The sequence below is a fragment of the Leuciscus leuciscus genome (assembly GCF_965113295.1).
Source record: "Leuciscus leuciscus genome assembly, chromosome: 2".
Lineage (NCBI taxonomy): Eukaryota > Metazoa > Chordata > Actinopteri > Cypriniformes > Leuciscidae > Leuciscus > Leuciscus leuciscus.
This window is the reverse complement of record NC_138726.1, coordinates 39,219,520-39,240,346: the sequence shown is the minus strand read 5'-3', so window position 1 is coordinate 39,240,346 and position 20,827 is coordinate 39,219,520. Positions and strand designations below refer to the sequence as shown.

The 20,827-nt window shown below is 42.6% G+C and overlaps 1 protein-coding gene across 1 annotated transcript in view; it reads right to left on the bottom strand.

Annotated features, from left to right (window-relative positions):
- Positions 1 to 20,827, bottom strand: part of itga11a (integrin, alpha 11a) — a 69,732-nt gene that overhangs the window by 18,114 nt on the left and 30,791 nt on the right. The window contains exons 11-21 of the mRNA XM_082162235.1: positions 17,720 to 17,864; positions 17,326 to 17,474; positions 16,283 to 16,426; positions 14,268 to 14,471; positions 14,037 to 14,167; positions 13,792 to 13,958; positions 2,198 to 2,337; positions 1,805 to 1,915; positions 1,564 to 1,649; positions 1,286 to 1,490; positions 1,024 to 1,122 (exon numbers count right to left, since the gene is read on the bottom strand). Coding sequence (XP_082018361.1) covers positions 1,024 to 1,122; positions 1,286 to 1,490; positions 1,564 to 1,649; positions 1,805 to 1,915; positions 2,198 to 2,337; positions 13,792 to 13,958; positions 14,037 to 14,167; positions 14,268 to 14,471; positions 16,283 to 16,426; positions 17,326 to 17,474; positions 17,720 to 17,864 — 1,581 coding nt within the window. The remainder of the gene's footprint in view (positions 1 to 1,023; positions 1,123 to 1,285; positions 1,491 to 1,563; positions 1,650 to 1,804; positions 1,916 to 2,197; positions 2,338 to 13,791; positions 13,959 to 14,036; positions 14,168 to 14,267; positions 14,472 to 16,282; positions 16,427 to 17,325; positions 17,475 to 17,719; positions 17,865 to 20,827) is intronic.

Sequence of the window (20,827 nt, the reverse complement as noted above, 5' to 3'; positions counted from 1 at the left end):
TGTGAACAATCCTTTTAAAGCACATAAATTGGTTTTTAGTTTGATTCTTGCTTAGAGAAAGGGAAGCACTTGGACACAGCTATAACTACGTGGGCAAACTCTTCATTCCCTCTTGGTGAGTAGTGGCACAAAGCAGCATGGAAAATCCTTTTTACATTCTCTCCTCCTGAGTTCTCCTCCTTTTATTCCACTTTCGCACCATCTCAAACTGTTCTGAGCTGAACCAGGCTCCCATGTGGGCCCATAAAATCTCTTTCTGTAGCCACAAGTGTAGTTCCAATGACCTCCAAACCTCAAGAAAATGAATCAGGACTCTGTGAGAAGCTGCTGACCCGTTTCCTATCAAAGCAGTGCCCTAGCACAGGACAGACTTCTGTGGTCCAGGTCATGTGATTGATGGGCTCTGTACGGATGTAGTAACTGTTATGCAGTAGTATTCTTGCATTACATTCCTGCCTTATGTTTTTCTTTTTCTGGAGAGGGCCAAACATGAGCATAAGTAAAAAAGGACACTAAGTGAATCATTCTGTGACTTAAGGGTGCTGGTGACCTTGTGAGTTTATTTATGCCCCATGGAACATTCCAGACATAAAGATTTGGTATGTCTGCGACAGATTCTGACAGTTCTGCAGATGGGTAATGTGAAGAAGGCTATAGGGTTTTTGACTGTGTGGTCCAATATGTTTGTGTAAGCAAGGCTTTCTAGAGCACAGACAGCTAGTGCTAACCCTGGTTTAACCTCTAAATGTCTTGTGTTGCTGAATATGGCGATAAAAAATTCTCACATTAGGATTATACATTATATAATTCTGCACATACGATAATATGCAATCACTGGCGAATTGTTAGCTGTGCACATATGGCTGGAGTACAGCGTGCTAAAAGTTACTATATTAGTTATATTAAATTTGGCTTGGCTAAGGGTCCTGAAAAACATCACACAATCCCCAAATAATTGTTTGGGCTAGAGGTTTTTGATATGGTACACTGTCTAACTGTATAAATTTTGCAATGACAACTCACCTGTGACTTTGCTCTCATAAAGGGTGCACTGATATTGCAAGATTTCTCATATTTTCGCTTGTTCTCACTGCGGCAGTCTATATGTATATCAGAGTTATCCTATAAATAAAGACAGAGAGATAATTTAACTTACAGTAACAATTACTAATGCAGATGCATTTCTAGAACGTAATTAGTATCAATCAAGATTATGAATGAACAAAGGAACAATCAATCAATCCTGGTCAGGTACCAAACAACCAAAGAAATTTGAGTGATGTACCTTCACTATAAGGCTGGAGAAGCGTAGGTTTTGAGTGAAAGTGATGTTAAGCTGGGCTCCATATGCGTTCTCCCCTCTGTTTTCTAGACGTACATCCACTACCATCCTCCTTCTGGATCCCTCCATAATGCGTTCGGAAGGTTCTGCTGCTGTCTGACTCCGACATATCAGACTGCCTGCCCGAAACGCCTGGGCACAGAACTGCCTGTAAAGCATTAGAGTGGTCATGAGCATGTGAAGAAGTGCATTAGCATGTGTGTGTGCATGACTCATCCTACTTGCGATTTATTAGATCAGTCTGAGATTGTAACACCAAGTCTGGAACACAATGGTCGTCTTCATCACACCCGTTCCAGAAGGGAAGCTGGAGAAAACCAGGAAGAAGAAAAAAAACAACGCATTGTTGTGCCATTACATTTATATGTATTAATATACATGCAAAAGAGTTTCATAATGTGTGTTAATGTCGTTAATGAAAGATATATAGTGTGACAATGAAGTTTCCTTTGACCTACAGACCTGTGTTTTCACAGTAGTTGGCCAGCCATCATCCAGAACTGGGCCTTGATCCAGGTCCAATAGCTCTGTCTCTACAGTGAATATAATGGGCCTGGCGTAGTCTGTAGTCTCCTGTATCAACATTACAATATCATAAATCTCTCAATATAAATAAATGGCTATAAAAGAGTAACTTGGAAAAATATAATCTGCTGCTGTAATGCTAGAAAGTGAACTTAATAAAATTGGAATGCTGTTATTTCAATAGAAAATCTGAATGAACAGACATGAAAGTACATAATTAATAGAACCAATAATGACTTGGCAGTTATCACAGATTATGTTATCATTATCAATGATTTATGCAATGCAATGCACCATTATGATACTGTAACCTAAGAGGTGAAAGCTAACCATGACGTGGAAGTAGATGTGGTCACAGGTCTCCTCTCCAGGAAGCAGTGTAAGATTTTGAGGCTGCTGGCGATCTGGATCATCAAACACGGCTCGAGGGTTAAAGCGCTTCTCCTCAAAGAAAGCACTATAGCTGAGAGCTAAGAGAAGTGGAAGAAATAAAGTGAACATACAGTGAAATATTTACTCATCACTTAAAAAAATTATTTGCAAATAATGCTAGATAGCATGTGTTGGTATATACGCTAGCATTCAAAAGTTTGAGGTCAGTGCGATTTTTTTAATGTTTCTGAAATAAAGTATTTTATGCTCACCAAGGCAGTATTTTTTGGATAAAAATACAGTAAAAAATGTGTATATCGTTATTACAATTTAAAATAACGGTTTTCTATTTTAATATATTTTAAAATGTAATTTTATATGATTCTTCAGTACATGATCCTTTAATATGCGGATATGGTGCTAAAGAAACATTTATTATTATCATCAATGTTGAAAACAGTTGTGTTGCTTCATATTATTTTGTGATATTTATTTCAGGATTCTTTGGTGAATATAAAGTTTAAAAGACAGCATTTGAAATGTATACATTATATTATAAATGTCTTGAGTTTCTCTTTTGATCAATTTAATGTGTCCCTTCTGAATAAAACTATTCAATTCTTACTGACCCCAAACTTTTGAATGGCAGATTTGAGACAGAGATTTAAGACACTCTAGAGGTGAAATTGATGATACTTCGGAGATCTGAGAGCAATTTGTGAGTTCTAAGGCCTTAAAAGACAGAAATCTGAAAATCGAATCTTAAGGAAAACCCCTTTTAAGAGCCCTGAATGACGAGAGGATGTTCGCTATCTGACAAGGTTCAAACAGAGGTTTTAAGCTGAAAGACACCTTGAATCTTTAAAAGACACTCTATAAACCTAAAATGATCCTATTTTCTAAAATCTCATAAATGTGAAAAATGTGTACCAATAAATTACACACTCAACATTCATAACCCTGCTAAGCACATGTGATGTGAATTAGAAAAAAAAGTTTCTCCTTTTACAATGTCCCAAATGTCTGATTTCCCAGATGATCATAGAGAGATGACGTCTTAGTCTTTGAGACCATTACGTTGGTCTCACACCCATGACATTTTTGATGAAGATGCTCTGGGGTCGTAAAGGTTAATTAAAAACAGTTGTTCTGCTCTGTTCTGCTGACATTGTTGATTTGTTGCAAAAGCTGCTGCCACTTAAATTCCAGATTTAGATCCATCTGTGTAAATTGGGGTATGTTGTGGGAACATTGGGCCTCATTCACCAATATCTTCCTAAGAATTTTCTTAAGTTTGTACTTAATAAACTTAGTTTAAACTTAATAAAGAACTTCAGTAATTCTGAAATAGAAATTCTACTGCAACAGGTAAATGCCAAACGAGGAAAAATATTTGATTTAATCAGCTTAATTGCTGATGTAAATTGCAGTGTTAGTGTTTCTTTGCATACTATGATTTGTTTTTTCAACAAATGATCAGAAATACATTAACAGTAAAATACTATCATTGTAAACGACTGTAGAATTAAATAAAATGCAGTAACCAATTATTTGGAACAAACTGTCATCTCTCAAATGTGCATAAGAGTGCTCGAGTGTGCGTAGATTTTGTTCTTAGCTAAGAACAAATCCAAGATAAGAAAACATTAGTGAATGTCAGAATCATCGTAAAAAGTGTGTAAGTGCGGTTTAAGAACACATTTCTTCGTAAGAACGGTTGGTGAATGAGGCCCATTGCTCTTATGTTCAAAAATTGCTGGTGATAATCATTTGGATGTGTTTTTGATTTTTGGTTTCTCGCTAAATCCAGATAGATTTTAGGCTTTTTGAGACTCCATGAAGGAATTTAGCAAAAATGTGTCTTTTCCAAAATGTTTAAATCCACATTCAGAACCTCAGATGGGTTTTAATGCGTTGACCAAATGGACAGTTGCAACTTGGTTTTGTAAGAATGGAGAAACTGGAAGAGAGAGTTTTACAAAGGAAACAATTCCCAAAGAAGTAAACCAAAAGGTAAAAAAGTTCTTAAAGTCCGCGTGAACCGGAAGTTGCAAACGACTTTTCTCCAGTGTTGTGACGTATTTCCAAGTGAAACGGAATATTGAACAGAGGGCAGGGTTTTACTTTAGCGCTCCTCCTCTGCATCTCTGCTCATAGCAGACTAACGGTTTGAGGGGAGTGGTTACGCGTTTTCAACCCAAGCCGTCAAACTGACGTCATCAGAGAAGGAACGCCATTCCAGAACGGAAGAAACTTTTCAGATTTGGATTAAAGATTACCACGGCAAACTATTTTTTTCTGTGTATTAACTTGCACGGATTAATTGTTCACCACAAGACTAGTAATATGCGCTAACAAAGTAAATAGGTAAATTTTTATTTCAGGTGGACTTTAAGAGTTTAGAGAGAACTTGCACACAGAGGAGGGTGTGTCTTCCAGGCAAATGGCATCCTGCTCCCAAAAGGTGTAAACTCTGAATGCAAATTCCCATTGGTAGCAAATGTTTCCATGTGAAAGAAGTTTCTGTCTATATAAAGAAATGCAACAAGAGGCTCAGCGCGATTTGTAGCTCAAATTAGCCTGTGATGCAGTGTATGCAGGCACTCCGCATCATGTATTTTCTAATGTCAGGTTCGCATCTTTCCTCTTTATTCCAGAGAATTTGATGTTTTGTATTTATTATCTTTGAACTGATTATGAAATTGCCATGATACATGTACCTGACATAATAAATTGTTACATTTGATTTTATTCTGACTGACTCTGAAATTGCTTTTCCAAGTAGATTAAACGGATTCGTATGTTACCGCAAGACTGCGTCAGATTAGTGACAACTAATATTTGGCACTAATTCAAATGTACTTGGTTTGCACGTGGGAAACCACGGCATGCCAATCCAAAGCTATTATAAGAGAAGTTAAGTTGGTCGACTTATATCTGTAGTAGTGGCCATACCTCTCCTGAAGTAAACGTTACTTTAATTTCAAGTGTATGCAAAATCATGGGGGCTATATAAAAGTATCTTTGATTGTGTACGCGTGAATGCGACCATCTCATGTATATAGCCAATTACCTCTGTTTAGTGACCCAAAACTGACGAGCTTGTGATGGTGAGACCCGCGTTAAACAGAAGGTGTGAGGACCTCAAAGTGACAGTTTCCTAACATGAACGGGTAAATATAAGTAAAGAGTTAAAAAGAATAATCAAACATTCGCTCACATTTGATGATGCTCAGATATCATTAAAACCTTTTTCATTTATGGAGTCAGATGAAATAACGAGGTTATACATATGAGAAAATGTACTGCATTTAATCTTGTTGTGTTGCATAAAAGGAAAGACAGTAACACGCAGAGACCTTCACCCGTTCTACGGATACCGCCATTGGACAGATTTAGACGGGCTTACAGTTTTCTTTAATCTATTATTGAATGCTGACTTGAAAAGCTGCTGAATAGGCTGGATTTTCCTTATTTGTTTTAAGGCGAGACACTACAGGTGAATAGGGTAACATTTTTAACTAGCAGACATCACCATGAAACTTTCCCAGTTGATTACCTAAATTAAGGAATAATATATTTACAAATCCCTCTGTAAATGTCTTCATAATATAACTAGGTACAAGACTGGAAGGTTTGGTGTATATCGGTGCTACTGAAGTGGAGATCTCGGACTTGGCGTGTGAGAGAAAAGTCATTTTGAGAAAACGGGCTTTAAAGATTTATCATCAGCCAATGAGATTGCGCATTCAGCCCTTTTACTTTCACGATTGGTTGCTGATAAAAAGGAAATGACCATATTTGGATCCGACAGCATTGTACAGGAGAGAGAGAGCTTTCCAGCGTGATGACGGGGAGCAGACAGAGATCGCGGAGCAGCGGGTTCATTAAGAACACCAACTTTTGTTGAATTTATGAGAAATCTACAGACGCAAACAGACAAAGTGTAGTAAAATAAAGACCTAAATGTGTATTTCTGACTTTTTTTCACCACAAGTCTGAAAGAAGACATGTTATTGAAGACAAATATCCAAAAATCTCAAAATTGACCAGTAAAAAAAACCCGATGTTTTTGCCTGCCGTGTCTCGCCTTAAGTTTGATTGTATATTTTAGAGCCAACTTTACAAGTCTGATTTCCAAGGAAGGTTCATTGGGCTCCACATATAAACTTTTGACCAGTGCCAATCGTATGCCTTGGTGGTGTACAGTATCCAAAAGTCATATATATGATTTCCTGGCTAATTTCCTGGTTTGTGAGCACTTGAAACCGTTCTGCGTTGACCAGGATTGTATTTTGTTTATCTTCAGTTGGATTTCACAACATGTTCTTTCCAAGTAAAATCATCACGAATATAACTTTCAAGACAGACAAGATGGTCTGTAGTATTTCGACCTTCTGAGGCATTTTAAAGCAGTAATGTAGTCTGCCACACTTTGTCACTTCTACTTAGTGTTTTTGCACAGCAATGACTTCATGTGTAGGTAGGACCCATAAAACACAATATTCAAACCATTCACATCTATTATATCTGGAACCATTTATAACACTATTCACTTGATTTTTTGGCTACCTGACACAATATTACACATGCTAAAAAGACTTTTATACTAATTTAATTTGTTGTTTCAGCCAGAGTCATCATTCAATGTGTCTACTTTACTTCTAAATTTCCAGAGCTAGCTAAGCAGTTTTTCTTTTCCCCTCCCAAGGCAAATCTTGAATCAACAAAGCAACAAAGGAAAGATCAAGAGATTACTGTTTGTTGAACAATTCATCACAACTGAATATTTTTCAGGCTAATACGTGGCATGCTTAGAAGGAAACCTTAACTGAACTACACTGAATATGCAGCTGGTTGGTGGTGTGAGAATCCCAGCTGTCAGCTGTTTAGTTATCTTCTAATGATACTTTAACCAACAGATTCTAAATTATGAGAGAAAACTGCTGCTTTCAAAGCACTACCATAACTTCCTGTTCTCCATTCAGAGTGTGTTTGGGTGAAAACTAAGTGTTATATCATTCTTTGACCAAATAACTGTTGCAATCCAACACTACAACAGATGGATTCAGTGCAAAAAGACCATATTATTTACATAAGTAGATAAATAAGCACCAATTTCATATTATGATCAACAATCTACACAGAAATGAAACTTTTATTTACCAATTTATTTTTCTGCAGAAAACGTACTCGGTTACTAACGTAACCTCGGTTCTCTCTAGAAGAGGGAACGAGTACTGCGTAAGATATCTTACGCTAGGGGAAAATCCTTTTCCGCGAGATATTGAAGCCAAAAATTATCCTTAATTTTGTAATAATGCAAAACGCGTTGCAGCAGCAATGCAGACATAGGCGAGACAGCTCGCGCGCCTATTGGCTGCTCTGCGGCAACTGCAGCAGCCTATCGAGCGAGGCCTGGCGTGACGTCAGACCCAATCAGGGCACTTCGCGCCCGCTGCGTCACGTCCCGCCGAAATGGGCGTGGTCTAGGCCTATAAATATCGCTCGCAGGCAGCTATTATCTGGTTTTTCATCATCGAAGCAACCAGAGCGTGTGCATGCACGGCAAGATACGCAGTACTCGTTCCCTCTTCTAGAGAGAACCGAGGTTACGTTAGTAACCGAGTACGTTCTCTTACGAGAGGTCTCTCGTACTGCGTAAGATATCTTACGCTAGGGGACCCAATGTAAAACGCCGTGCATGCTGAGATCTGACACCAAAGACCCAAGGGCGAAAGCCCGGGGTACATATAGTGCACAATCACTCAGTGAACTCACAGAGAGTCCGGGAAGAAGGAGGGGTGCAGCCTCACTTTTCCACATAAAGTAGCGTCGATGGGACGCGAATTTCATCATACAGACAGGGCGGGGTACGGCCTGAACTGATGGGGAAAAATGTGGGTCTTACACAGTTTGCCCAGCTTTAAACTGTCGAACATTGAGCTGTGCTCAGCAAACGCAGCATTCTGAGCTGAACGCATCAGGTCAGATAATACTGGTAGTTTAGACCGACAGCAGCCTGGCCTGCAGGGCGGGAACCTCTAGGTTATAAAACCTTATAAATGTAGACGGGGAGGCCCAGCCTGCCGCCATACAAATATCTTGCAAGGCAATCCCACTTGACCAGGCCCACGAAGAGGCCATGCCTCTCGTGGAATGCGCTCTGACACCCAAAGGGGACTGCATGCCCTTGGAGGCGTATGCCAGCGCTATAGCATCAACTATCCATCTGGATAGGCTCTGTTTCGACGCGCTAGTCCCTTAGAACGTCCGCTAAACGAAACAAAGAGCTGTTCCGTCTGTCTGAAAACAGACGAGCGAGACACATAAGCTCGTAATGCCCTGACTGGGCAAAGGAGGCTCGCGTCTCTTTCCTCATCAGGGACCGGTAGGGCTGACAGAGAGATAATCTGCGCCCTAAACGGTGTGTTGAGGGATTTTGGAACATAACCGTGCTTAGGTTTGAGTATAACTTTTGAGTCATTGGGCCCAAACTCCATGCACGCCGCGCTCACAGAGAGCGCGTGCAGATCCCCTATGCGCTTCACTGAAGCGAGAGCCAGCAAAAACACCGTTTTGAAAGACAGGTGTTTCAAATCGATTGACTGTAAAGGCTCAAATGGCGCACCTTTCATGGCTTCCAGAACCGTAGAAAGGTCCCATACGGGGACTGAGGGAGGTCTGGGAGGATTCAGTCTCTTAGCTCCTCTAAGGAAGCGGATGACTAAATCGTTCCTTCCTATTGACTGACCAAGCGTTGTTTCTGAGAACGCTGCTATAGCCGCCACATAAACTTTGAGCGTGGAGGGGGCCCTGCCCCCATCCAACAGCTCTTGTAGGAAGGAAAGCACCTCCGTCACATCACAGTTTGTGGGTGACACACCACGGGCTGTGCACCAGCCCGAAAACACTGACCATTTCGAAGAATAGAGTCGTCTTGTAGACGGAGCTCTAGCCTGCGTGATCGTGTTTAATACTCCTTTAGGGAGTCCAACATGTACCCGTTGATGGCCCAGACATGAAGGGATCATAGTTCCGGGTGAGGATGCCAGATCGAGCCGCGGGCCTGTGAGAGGAGATCTCTCCTCACTGGTACTGGCCACGGGGCAGTACTTGCTAACTGCATCACGACTGGGAACCAAGGTTGGTTTTTCCAGAACGGTGCTACCAGCAGTACTGAGCATCCTTCTTCCCTGATCCGTTCTATCACCTGAGGCAGGAGAGAGACGGGGGGAAAAGCATAGAGCGGGCGGCGGGGCCACACATGGGCCAGCGCGCTTCTGCTCTTGGAGAAAAAAATTCTTGACAGTGAGCGTTTTCTTGAGACGCAAACAGGTCCACTTCCGCTCTGCCGAATTTCTTCCACAGCAGTTGGACTGTCTGTGGGTGTAGAGACCATTCGCCTGCCGGAACATTGTTCCTGGACAGTCTGTCTGGTCCTATATTCATGATCCCTGGCACGTGCGCTGCTCTGAGCGAGCGCAGGTTGCACTGAGCCCATACCAGGAGGCGTTCTGCCAGCCTGTACAGTTTCTCGGATCTGATGCCGCCCTGGCGATTTATGTAGGACACCACAGACATGTTGTCCGAACGGACCAAGACGTGGTGACCTTTTATTTGGGGACAAAAACGCGTCAGCGCGTTGTCTACTGCCAGCATTTCGAGGCAGTTTATGTGCAGGAGCTTCTCCCGTTCTGACCACTGGCCGAAGAACGGTCTGCCCTCGAGCAGCGCTCCCCATCCCGAGGTGGACGCGTCCGTGGACACCACTTTCACCCTCGAGGAAGTCCCCAGGCTTACACCTGATTGGTACCAGTCGTTCGCTTTCCAGGGTTTCAGAGCTGTAATTCATTTCTGATTGACCCTGAGGCGAAGCAAACCGGGTGCCCACGCTTCGCGTGGGACTCGCGCTTTCAGCCAAAACTGCAGCGGGCGCATGCGGAGCAGACCCAGCTGGAGCACTGACGATGCTGAGGCCATGAGACCTAGCATCTTCTGAAATCTCTTGAGCGGGACAGACGCGCCGCAGCGAAAAGAGTTCGCTGTGCGTCGAATGTCTACCGCGCGCTGTTGTGATAGTCGCGCTATCATGGATAGTGAGTCCAGTTCTGTGCCCAGGAAAGATATTTTCTGACTGGGTGACAGGGAGCTCTTCGCCCAATTGACACTCAGACCCAAATCCTCGAGGTGATCGAGTAAAATGGTCGTGTGTTCTATGAGCACTGCGCGAGATTGCGCTAGAATCAGCCAATCGTCCAAATAGTTCAGCACTCGCATGCCTCTCATTCTGAGGGGTGCGAGCGCCGCATCCATGCACTTCGTAAATGTACGGGGTGCTAGGGACAAACCGAACGGCAGGACTGTGTACTGATATGCCTGGCCCTCGAAGGCGAATCTCAAATATCGCCTGTGACGTGACGCTATCTGTATTTGAAAATACGCGTCTTTCAGATCTATTGACACAAACCAATCTTCTTGGCGAATCTGCACAAGGATTTGCCTGGTCGTGAGCATCCTGAACTGTCGCTTCACAAGCACTTTGTTCAGTTGCCTTAGATCTAGTATGGGTCTGAGACCCCCGTCTTTTTTCGGTACCAGGAAGTATCTGCTGTATAGCCCTCCCTCGCTCTGATCTTGAGAGAGAGGTTCTATGGCCCCTTTGCTCAATAGTTTCGTCACTTCGGCTCGAAGTAGATGTGCTACTTCTGTTTTTACCGTGGTCTCGACGCGCGCCACATAGCGGCGAGGGCGTCGGCGAAACTGCAGCGAATAGCCTCTTTCTATAATGTTCAGCACCCACTTCGAAACCCCGGGTAGCTTTGCCCATGCGTCTGCATGGATAGCTAGGGGTCGAATACGAAGCGCGCTCCGCTCGCTCAGCGATGGAGAAGCTTCGGTGTGCTGTAACACAAGCGTGTCGCTCGTGACATTTGAGGCATGGGGCGCGCTGATGACAGCGGGCAGATTGCCCGCGCTCGACTCCTCTGCGGTGGTTAACCGCGAGGGGGAGGGCTGGGCGGTTCCCGTGGGAACTGTCATGTCTATGTGTGGATGTGGGCGCGGGACAGCGGGCACATTTATCACACCGAAAGCATCGTCCGCTTGCGTGAAGCGAGTGCACGTTGGTTTCGTTTTTACAGAAACCGTGAGACATGCATAACGTGGTGTTAGTGGGCACATTCACCATGTTTGAAGCGCAATCGGTCTGAGCCGATTCATGTGCGCGAGCCCTGTGTGACGGGCTGTGCTTGTGTGTAGAGATGGGCACTGGGCAGTGGGCATTCTTCTTACACATAAAGCACCATCGGCCGTGGCCGGGACACCAGAAAAAATTCACACTTATGGGATTTATCTGGGTAGCCGTAAAAACGGCGTTTGTGTGCAGGCAAGCGGGTGACAGAACCGACTTGTTTACTGCAGGATACACTGGAACAGTCACATTTACTGGAACTGAACGAGCGAGAAGTTGCCATAGAAACAGAGCGTCAACATGCTGGCGTTTATTGCAGGCCTGCGTGCATTACAACAGGCTTGTTCACTGCAATATTGACATTTCCAGTCGCCTGAATTCCAGAGGGGAATGGGAAATGTATAGGAAAAAGGAGGTTGGTCCGTCCGCAGCGGGACCAGAAAAACTCCCTTTTTTCCTTACGCCAGTGACGCACGGAACACCATAGAAACGGTGTTTGGGTGCAGGCGAGCGGGTTGTACAACGCGCTCGTTGGCTGCAAAATACACATCTGCAGTCGCCTTTTCAGGGAACTGACAGAGCGAGCATTGTACGGCATAATTTTATCTGCCGGTAGACCCGGGGATCGAACGCGGGTCTCTCGCGTGCAAAAACCTGAGAGTCTGCCACTGGGCCACAGGGGGAGACACATTGTAACTCAGCTAGCGCGAGTATTATAAGAGAGCGTCAACGTGCTGGCGTTTGTTTGCAGGCATGCGTGTATTACAACAGGCTTGCTCACTGCAATACAGACATTTCCAGTCGCCCGAACTTCAGAGGGGAATGAGAAATGTACGAGAAAGAGGAGGTCGGTCCGTCCGCGGGGGGACCAGAAAACGCTCTTTTCTCCTTTCGCCAGTGACGCACGGAAACCATAGAAACGGTGTTTGGGTGCAGGCGAGCGGGTTGTGCAACGCGCTCGTTGGCTGCAAAATGCACGTCTGCAGTCGCTTTTCAGGGAACTGACAGAGCGAAGCATTGGCGGCATAATTTTAACTGCCGCTAGACCGGGATTCGAACTCCAGTCTCTCGTGAGAAAAACCAATGATTCCGCCACTGAGCCACAGGGGGGAACGCAAAGGTTTTCGGATGCACGAGCATATAAGAGCGTCACATGCTTTCTTCGGCGTATGCTTGCAGGCGCGCTTGTATTAAAACAGGCTCGCCTGCTGCAATATTGATATTTCCAGTCGCATGATCAGGGAACTGGGAATATGTATGAGAAATTGAAGGTCAGTCCATCCTCGGAGGGACTAAAAAACACATCTTTCTCCTTTCGCCGGTGAGTGACGCATGAATGGGGCGCAGAAGGCAGGGTAGCTTTCTTATAACGTAAAGAAAAACTAACCCCGACCGTCCGCTTCCAGCCTCCCTTGTGAGCGGCGCAGTTTGCGCGGCTTGAACAGAGGGAGAGAGAAAGCTAGCCCCGTGACCGCCCGCTCCTGACATCCTCTGTGAGCGGCGCGGTGTGCGCGGCTCGAACAGAGGGAGAACAGGTATCGTCCCCCAAGCAGGCAAGGCAAGCGGGCGAACCGGCAAGCTTTGCGGGTTGGGGGGGGGGCGGAGGAGCAGTCTCGGAGAAGGATGCCAGGTGAGTCCTCAGAGTCACCATAGGCAGTACCTAACTCGCAGTGAGGGCAGTCGCCGTCAGCGAGTGCGAGAGCTGCGTGATCAGGAAAAGGGGCGTCTTGAAAAAGACGCCCAGCTCTTTTAGTGCAATGGGAGTGTGTGTCGCGGCGGCGAGCACACACACATACATAAACACAGTAGCAGAGAAAGGATATAATGCCGGAAAGCGCAGCAGGAAGGCAAGGAAGGCGGCGCGGCCAGCGACTTCAGTGACTCGTCCCGCTGAAGGTGCTCTCTTTCAGACGGCGCGGCTTCTAATCCAGCTCCAGCGATGCGTGTGCTTCGCTTGAAGGATGAAAAATCAGATAATAGCTGCCTGCGAGCGATATTTATAGGCCTAGACCACGCCCATTTCGGCGGGACGTGACGCAGCGGGCGCGAAGTGCCCTGATTGGGTCTGACGTCACGCCAGGCCTCGCTCGATAGGCTGCTGCAGTTGCCGCAGAGCAGCCAATAGGCGCGCGAGCTGTCTCGCCTATGTCTGCATTGCTGCTGCAACGCGTTTTGCATTATTACAAAATTAAGGATAATTTTTGGCTTCAATATCTCGCGGAAAAGGATTTTCCCCTAGCGTAAGATATCTTACGCAGTACGAGAGACCTCTCGTAAGAGAACTTACAAGACATCAAAGTATTGCTTATTTATTGAAAAAAGTATTTGAATTTTTTATCTTAAAAATATAAAAACTGACCTATTTCTTGTGAGGGTCTGATAGGAGTCCGAGCTGTGACATTCAGACATACAATAGCCGACATGCAGGTCACATCTTTTCCTCCTCTCCGACAGTCTTTATTGAATACATTGATCTTGCTGGGCTCAAATCGAACTGTGGCATGGATTCGGACAACACTTCTAGACCTGTAGCACAGCAAATATTATTACGTTTTTTATTAAGGAGAAACTAACAGTGTAAAGAACCCTGTGTTAGAGACCCACCACAGAAGTACCGCTGCACCGAGGGAGCCCACAGCCAGATCCACCAGGCCATCTCCATTCATATCCATATTGCCATGGATACTACGACCAAAGTACTGCAGACCCGGGGCCAGCTGAACTGCAGCAATCCTCTGACAGAGAGAGGAGATGAGTGTAAAATAAATACCTATTCAAACCGAACACATTCAAATAATGAATACACAAGAAAACAGCTGGACACTTATGTGGTACCTGTTTATATTTCCTCAATATTCTGTTGCGTTGGCTGTAGTAGATGTAAATGGCTCCTTTGTGATCATCCTCTAGTGGAGCTCCCACCACCACATCATTAAATGAATCCCCATTTAGATCAGGCACAGGGGCCAGTGCAGAGCCGAAACGGGCATTCTGACCTTGATCTAAGATCTCCAGCGAGCCCTCCAATATGAAACGAGGCTGATGGGAAAACAAGCATAAAGAGCTGCCGTGAGGTAGTAAGACACAATTTAGATACAGCATGAGCCTTGTTGCTCCAGTTTGATGGCTTGTAAGGCGTAAACTAATGGGTTTCACAATGCAACAATGTACAGATAGTTTTCCCTTTAATAAAGTCAACTGACGCCACAATGCATTGAAAATGTGGGCTGTACTCTGTCTATGTTGGTTGGATACTAGTACTGAATGTTTTGTGAACTCCTATTTCCATATTATTGGATGCTCATCTAACCTATAATTCAATGTTGCTTTTGCTTAAAACTGAAATCTTGAAGTCTTAATTGGACTTAAAATACATTGAGAATACATTATGAATCAGGCATAAATACAGTAAGAATAAATATTATGGTTTAAGAGAGATATAAAAGAAGTCTATTTACATTAAGTTTATATTACTGTTGTACAAAAATTTCCAATGCAAACTTTTAATGAGGAATAGGATCATTGTTTATATTTATTTCATACACCAATAATTAAAAATAAAACTCTGAAAAGATGCTGCTTATGATGTAAATATCCACTTAGGTCATGGACAAGGGCTAAACATTTCTGTGACCAGAAACAATCTTTTGAGAATTTTGTTAAAGATCCAGAGACGACAACAACCCACGTGTTTATGTAAGAAATTTGGATGAAACTGCTGCCTTTATCCAACAAAACTGAAAAACAAAAACAAATGCTGCATAAATTGCAACACAACTGTAGCATGATTTTGTAAATAAAATGCAGCCTTTAAGAAATGCAAAAATGTATTAAAATAAATAGTTATAAGCATACACATTCACAATAACAGTCCAAACCAGACTCCCAAGGTCAAATGTAAGAACTGCTCCTGTATTATCACTTAAGGTGAGGTCAGTAAAAAGGCATTTGAGCCTCTCAAATCAATTAGTCTCAAATGGGTGGAAAGTTTGAGGGAAAGGTGCACTTTCTCAAAGCAAAAACTGCTCAAGTTAGCCAAGTATTTGGGAGAGTAATTAGCCATGCACATAACTCTCCTCCTAAATTCCTAAATCTCTCACTCGCACTGAAAATATATGGCCATAGACGACAGACACATGAAATCAATTGCATCCTTCCTAAAACAGCATCAGATTACAAGAGAAGAGAAGAGAAGAGAAGAGAAGAGAAGAGAAGAGAAGAGACGAGAAGAGAAGAGAAGAGAAGAGAAGAGAAGAGAAGAGAAGAGAAGAGAAGAGAAGAGAAGAGAAGAGAATGATTTGCATAATAAATGGATGGAGTATGTACTACGGTATATAAATAATGACTTAACTATGGTCAATTATTTCAGGTAACGATGTTGATGTACCCTGTGTCTGGCTGCAACCTGAGGCATAACACAGATTGTGGTCCCCTGGTTAAGGCCACAAGGAAATAGCTTATAAGCTAAATGAATAAAGATGGAGGTCTGCTTTATTCACAGCATTGCTCCAGCTTTACACTCCAGCTTTTTCCATTTATTAAAGCAGCTTTCTCTCTCTCTGTGCGATTCATATAATTACATTTCAAGGGGGAAATATTTTCCTGCTGAGTTCACCCTCCACTACTCTCTGATGCGAGGTATGGCAGGTGGCAAAAGCCTGTCAGTATTTATGTGAGACCGTTAATGAGGAACTGCATTAATGCACAGGCACAGTTTTCAGAGCTTGGATCCCTCAGCTTTAAGACAAGAGACAACATCTGTAATGTTGCTTTCTGGGTGAGAAGTAAACAGGAGGTAATATAATAGCTTGTCAATGGCTAATTAACTTGTTTTTCACAAGAAACTGTACCTGCTCTGTGATTCTGTATATGTAGACTTTGCCCTTTTCCCAGCCTCCACTGAAGAACATGGGCGCAGCCACCAGCAGGTTATCAGTCACTCCATCATCATCCATGTCCACTGGAGCAATCTCACTGCCATAGTATGACCCTATCTGCACAAACAAATCCATCGAAGCCAGACTGATTACTACTGGTGCACAAGGACATGCATTTAGTGCCTATGAAGCACATCACTTGGATATGTATAAGCTAATGTAAGCATAAAAATGCATGAGCTGTACCACTTTTTTACTTACACTGTCCTCATGCATAAGGGCATATAAATATATACAGTGAATGGCAAAATAAAAATGCCATAATATGACAATTTAAGTGCACAATCTCATTAGGACTGTGATGAGAAGCACATGGATTTGTGTTTGTAGTCTAGACAGTCCACTCATCGCAAATGAAAGCCAGGAGAGAGATTGAAAACACAGTGACCAATTGATCACTGTCGTTTGTACAGTCTGGCTGCTTTTCCACCATCAGGCCAAACCGTTCTCATTGCTTAAACCGATCCATTCCACGCTGATCCGGCCCAGCCGATATGGATAAGGTTTCATTTTCCACTGTGGGGCTGATAACGGAGCTCTTTGGAATGTAATACAAATGCGTCAGTCGTTGCAAGAGTCTACAGACGATATGAGTAAATAAAATAGTAAATGTAAATAGCGATTGTGTTATGGAGGATGTTCAGATAATTCTTTTCATTTTATTATTAACTTGTGTTTAGGTCGCTCAAATAGCGCACCAGGCCAGCTTCAGAAAAACTGGTAGCCAGGCAACACTGTAACTATAACTGAAACAATTCCTTGCTGTTCTTAAAACCGTTCGGCTTGACAGTGGAAAAGAAGCTTTGGAGTACTTGAATACAGGAGAGCTGTAAACACGCAAAAACTGTGTGTGAAGAATGAGTCAGAGCAGCAGAATGCTATTGGAGAATAAATGAGCATTGTATACAAACACTGTGTGCTGCAAATGTTTGTAAGCATGTTTGTAAGTGCTTTACCTGCTGTCCCTTGAGTGAGTGTAATATAGTGAGCTCTCCAGTATTTTTCAGGGTGAAGATGATGACCTTGCCCGTGTGGTTAAAACGTGGAGCTCCTGCTACATATAACTGACCACTGAGAGCTGACACCACTGACGTCACTGTGTAACCTACAAACACAAAAGGAGAAAGATGATAAAATAAAATGCTTATCAATTAAAGACTGTATACTGGATGTATCACTTTACTTGGTAACAGAGTGGAGATAAAATGAGACCAAGAGAGTACAATTTTTTTTACAGTAGACTGAATAACAATAAAAAAAAAAAAACATTTAGATGTTGACATATCACACTGGGGCATTTATCTCAGTGACAGCCATGGTTGAATCAATGTATAGGTGTGGATTCTTTACCCAGGTAGGCTCCATGGTTCTTCAGTTCATCTGGAAACTCCTGTTCATAGGAGGACTTTGGTGGAACCACTTTACCCTGACGAGTCTCCTTCAGCACAGCCCCATTCCAGTCATAAGCTCCCACAGCTCCCACTAAAATACCGTCCTGCAGACAGAGCAAACAAATATATTCAGATTTTTACTTTTACATACAATTCACTAACTTTATTCTTCTTTTCTGTAAACTCTTATAGCATCAAACTACAGGCTTTGGGTCTTTAAAGGGATGAATGGAGGCATCTATTGTTTTAAGTTGCCAGTTTTTCTGACATCCAACTGATTTTTATGAGATCCTAGAGCATCTGCAGTGGTTAATTTCGGGTTGATGTGCTTTTGTTTCCAATGGCACTACATTAGTCAAATAAAATATATCAATTTCAGTGAGAATTGCATAGAATTAATTCTGGAACAGTTGCCGAAGAATAATGGAATCCATGTAAAAAAAAGCTCACAATCTCAAAAACCTCTTTATATTATTTAGCCAATGCATCAATCATGCCTCCATGGCATAATGTATGAGGGCAGTAAGATTATTTGTAATTGACAAAAATATCTTGAGGATTTTACGGTAGATTGAAAGCATAGTAAAAAAAAAAGTCACATTTTGCAATTGTTTGTATAGAACATATTGTAGCTACATTCTTGACCTCATTTAGCTCTCAGTAAATTCATAATACAGTGATTCACACATTTTATATCATTCATTCAGTGTCCATCCAGCTCATGATTTCTCTGGAAGTGCTTTGCATTCAATTGCCATGGAAACCTCATGAACAATTAATTTACTTAGTGATGAGTTTATTCTGCTGAAAAATATGAACAAAATGCTTTGCATCCCACACTGTTAATTATGTAGACAGTAGTCGGAATGAGAGCAAGTAGAATGGGTTCATGTTTAGAGAGAACTTAAATTCCCTGGCATATATACAAACAACAACGTTCCGAGCAATCCCAGCCCAGACGGAACATTCTTACCAAACTTGCAGCCCACTGAGAATGCGCTGCTCTGGCTCAGTGGATACTTCAGATCTCAAACATAAACACAGAGAGCTGATAATCACGACTTTCTGGTTTTTAATCAGAGAACAAAATGCACTGTGGATGAAACCACCAATGTTTTCAGAAAGCCTCCTGATTTGTGTGCCTTTATGGTGTGACCTCATCCTTTCAAAATCTTCTGCTTCGGCTCTACTGCATCCTGGCTTTCACAGCATAAAAGGAGTCACATCTAAATGGAACAGTGCTGGCTGAGTGTGATGTTGTGCACCTGGTACCATTGCACCTCATCATCGCTACCATAAATCCATCATCGCTTTTCATTTCTACTGAACCAGCACCACATATGCATGCAGAAGATGTGATAAGGGACCAGCACAAAGACACAAAGCAACCTGATGCTACCAGGACTGCAGTGCTTTAAGACTTTTACTGGACACATTTTACTGGACATATTTTTCTAATTTCCCTCTTTTGCTTGTCTAATTTTGACCAGTTAAACATTTGAATCTTGTTCCTGCTAACACTTTAGTCTGCATTCCCCACTACAGTGGACGCCAAAATATGGGAAAAAGCATTGCAAGCCGATGAATAGCCATTTGCAGCGAAAACAACAGTGTGAAGAACTGCAAAACAGATTGACCATGCAGAACCAATCTGTATGTGTAAAAAATAAACTGTTGCAAATGTCTAAATTACTTGTTGTGTACGCTTACAGTTTTGGCACAATTCTCTCACTCATTAGAGTTTTGCAAGTGTGAGAGGGAAGGCGGGTCTACCTTCCATCTTGTAGTCAATCAAATGAGGTTCTCGCTGACTCCGGATTTAATCTTAGCTGATTGGTTCATTAAACACGCCAGACGCCAGATGGCATCTTTATCTTAATTTGGCTCAGTATCGTTCTCACTGAGCCAAATTAAGATATATCAGTCTGTTTTTTCAGTTTCAATTACTAACTTTAACTTTATCTTTTTTAATTATGTCAAAAAAGTCATCTTTGTTGCTTGCTGAATTCACTGTTATATCTAGGCAATCACTTTATATTGTTACTGTATATCTTAAATACCTAGTTCTGGCATGAGACTCTAGATGGTGCATGCTGATAGGTCAAACTCACTTGGTAGCGATCACGTCATTATCTACACATACTGTAGCACAGCTGATTGGTTGCTGTTGCATTAGCGGCCAATGAGCTGTGGCTCAACATTCAAACAAATACCAATAGTGTTGCTGTTAGCAGTCTTCAGCACGCTTTCAGAACGAATCTGGAATCAACTTCTAATATAAGTGATTGATGTTTTATTCCACATCTCTGCGCACATTGTGTGGTCCGGTTATTTAATTCCTAAATGAAGCAATCTTTACATGTTTTAAACTAGCTTCATGTTAGAAATGTTTTTAACTAGCGTCATGTCAAGAGTTGCGCAAGTGAATCACTGAAGCATATAAGCAGCAGTGGTCTATTGTATGTCATTGCTGTTTTATACGTTGTTAGCATGTTAGCATATGAAAACAGTTAAAGTGATATAAGCATTTGCGCTTTAAACAACGTTCACATATTTAGCGGTATAACTTTAATGACGCATTCATTTATTTCCAAGAGCAATGTTTTTATTAGCTATGCTAAATGTGTGTGGTTGATTCACATGCTTGTGTGTCCGAGTCACGCTAAAAAAACAATACAGTTAAACTAAGCATCTGTTTATAGTCTTGTGGAGTGATTTACAAAGCATAAACTGAAGCGTTATGCAGTTGTGTCAGTGAAGCAGCAAATGGTCTATTGTTTGTATCTCTGTGAGCATACTCTGTCTAAGGGCCCTTTCACACCTACCTTGTTTGGTCCGGATTTTCAGACTTTTCAGTTTGATCCGAATCAAAATTACAGGTGTGAAACCTCCCCCGGACCACGGTCCGGACCAAACAGACGAAATTTGGTCAGATGAAAAGAGGTAGTCTCGGTCCGGATCAAACTGAACAAAGGTTTGGTTCGTTTCTAGTGGGAAAACATTTTCTGTATGGTTCGGACTTTCAGACCATTTACAGGAATTTCCGGTAGTTCCTGCGTAGCCTAAA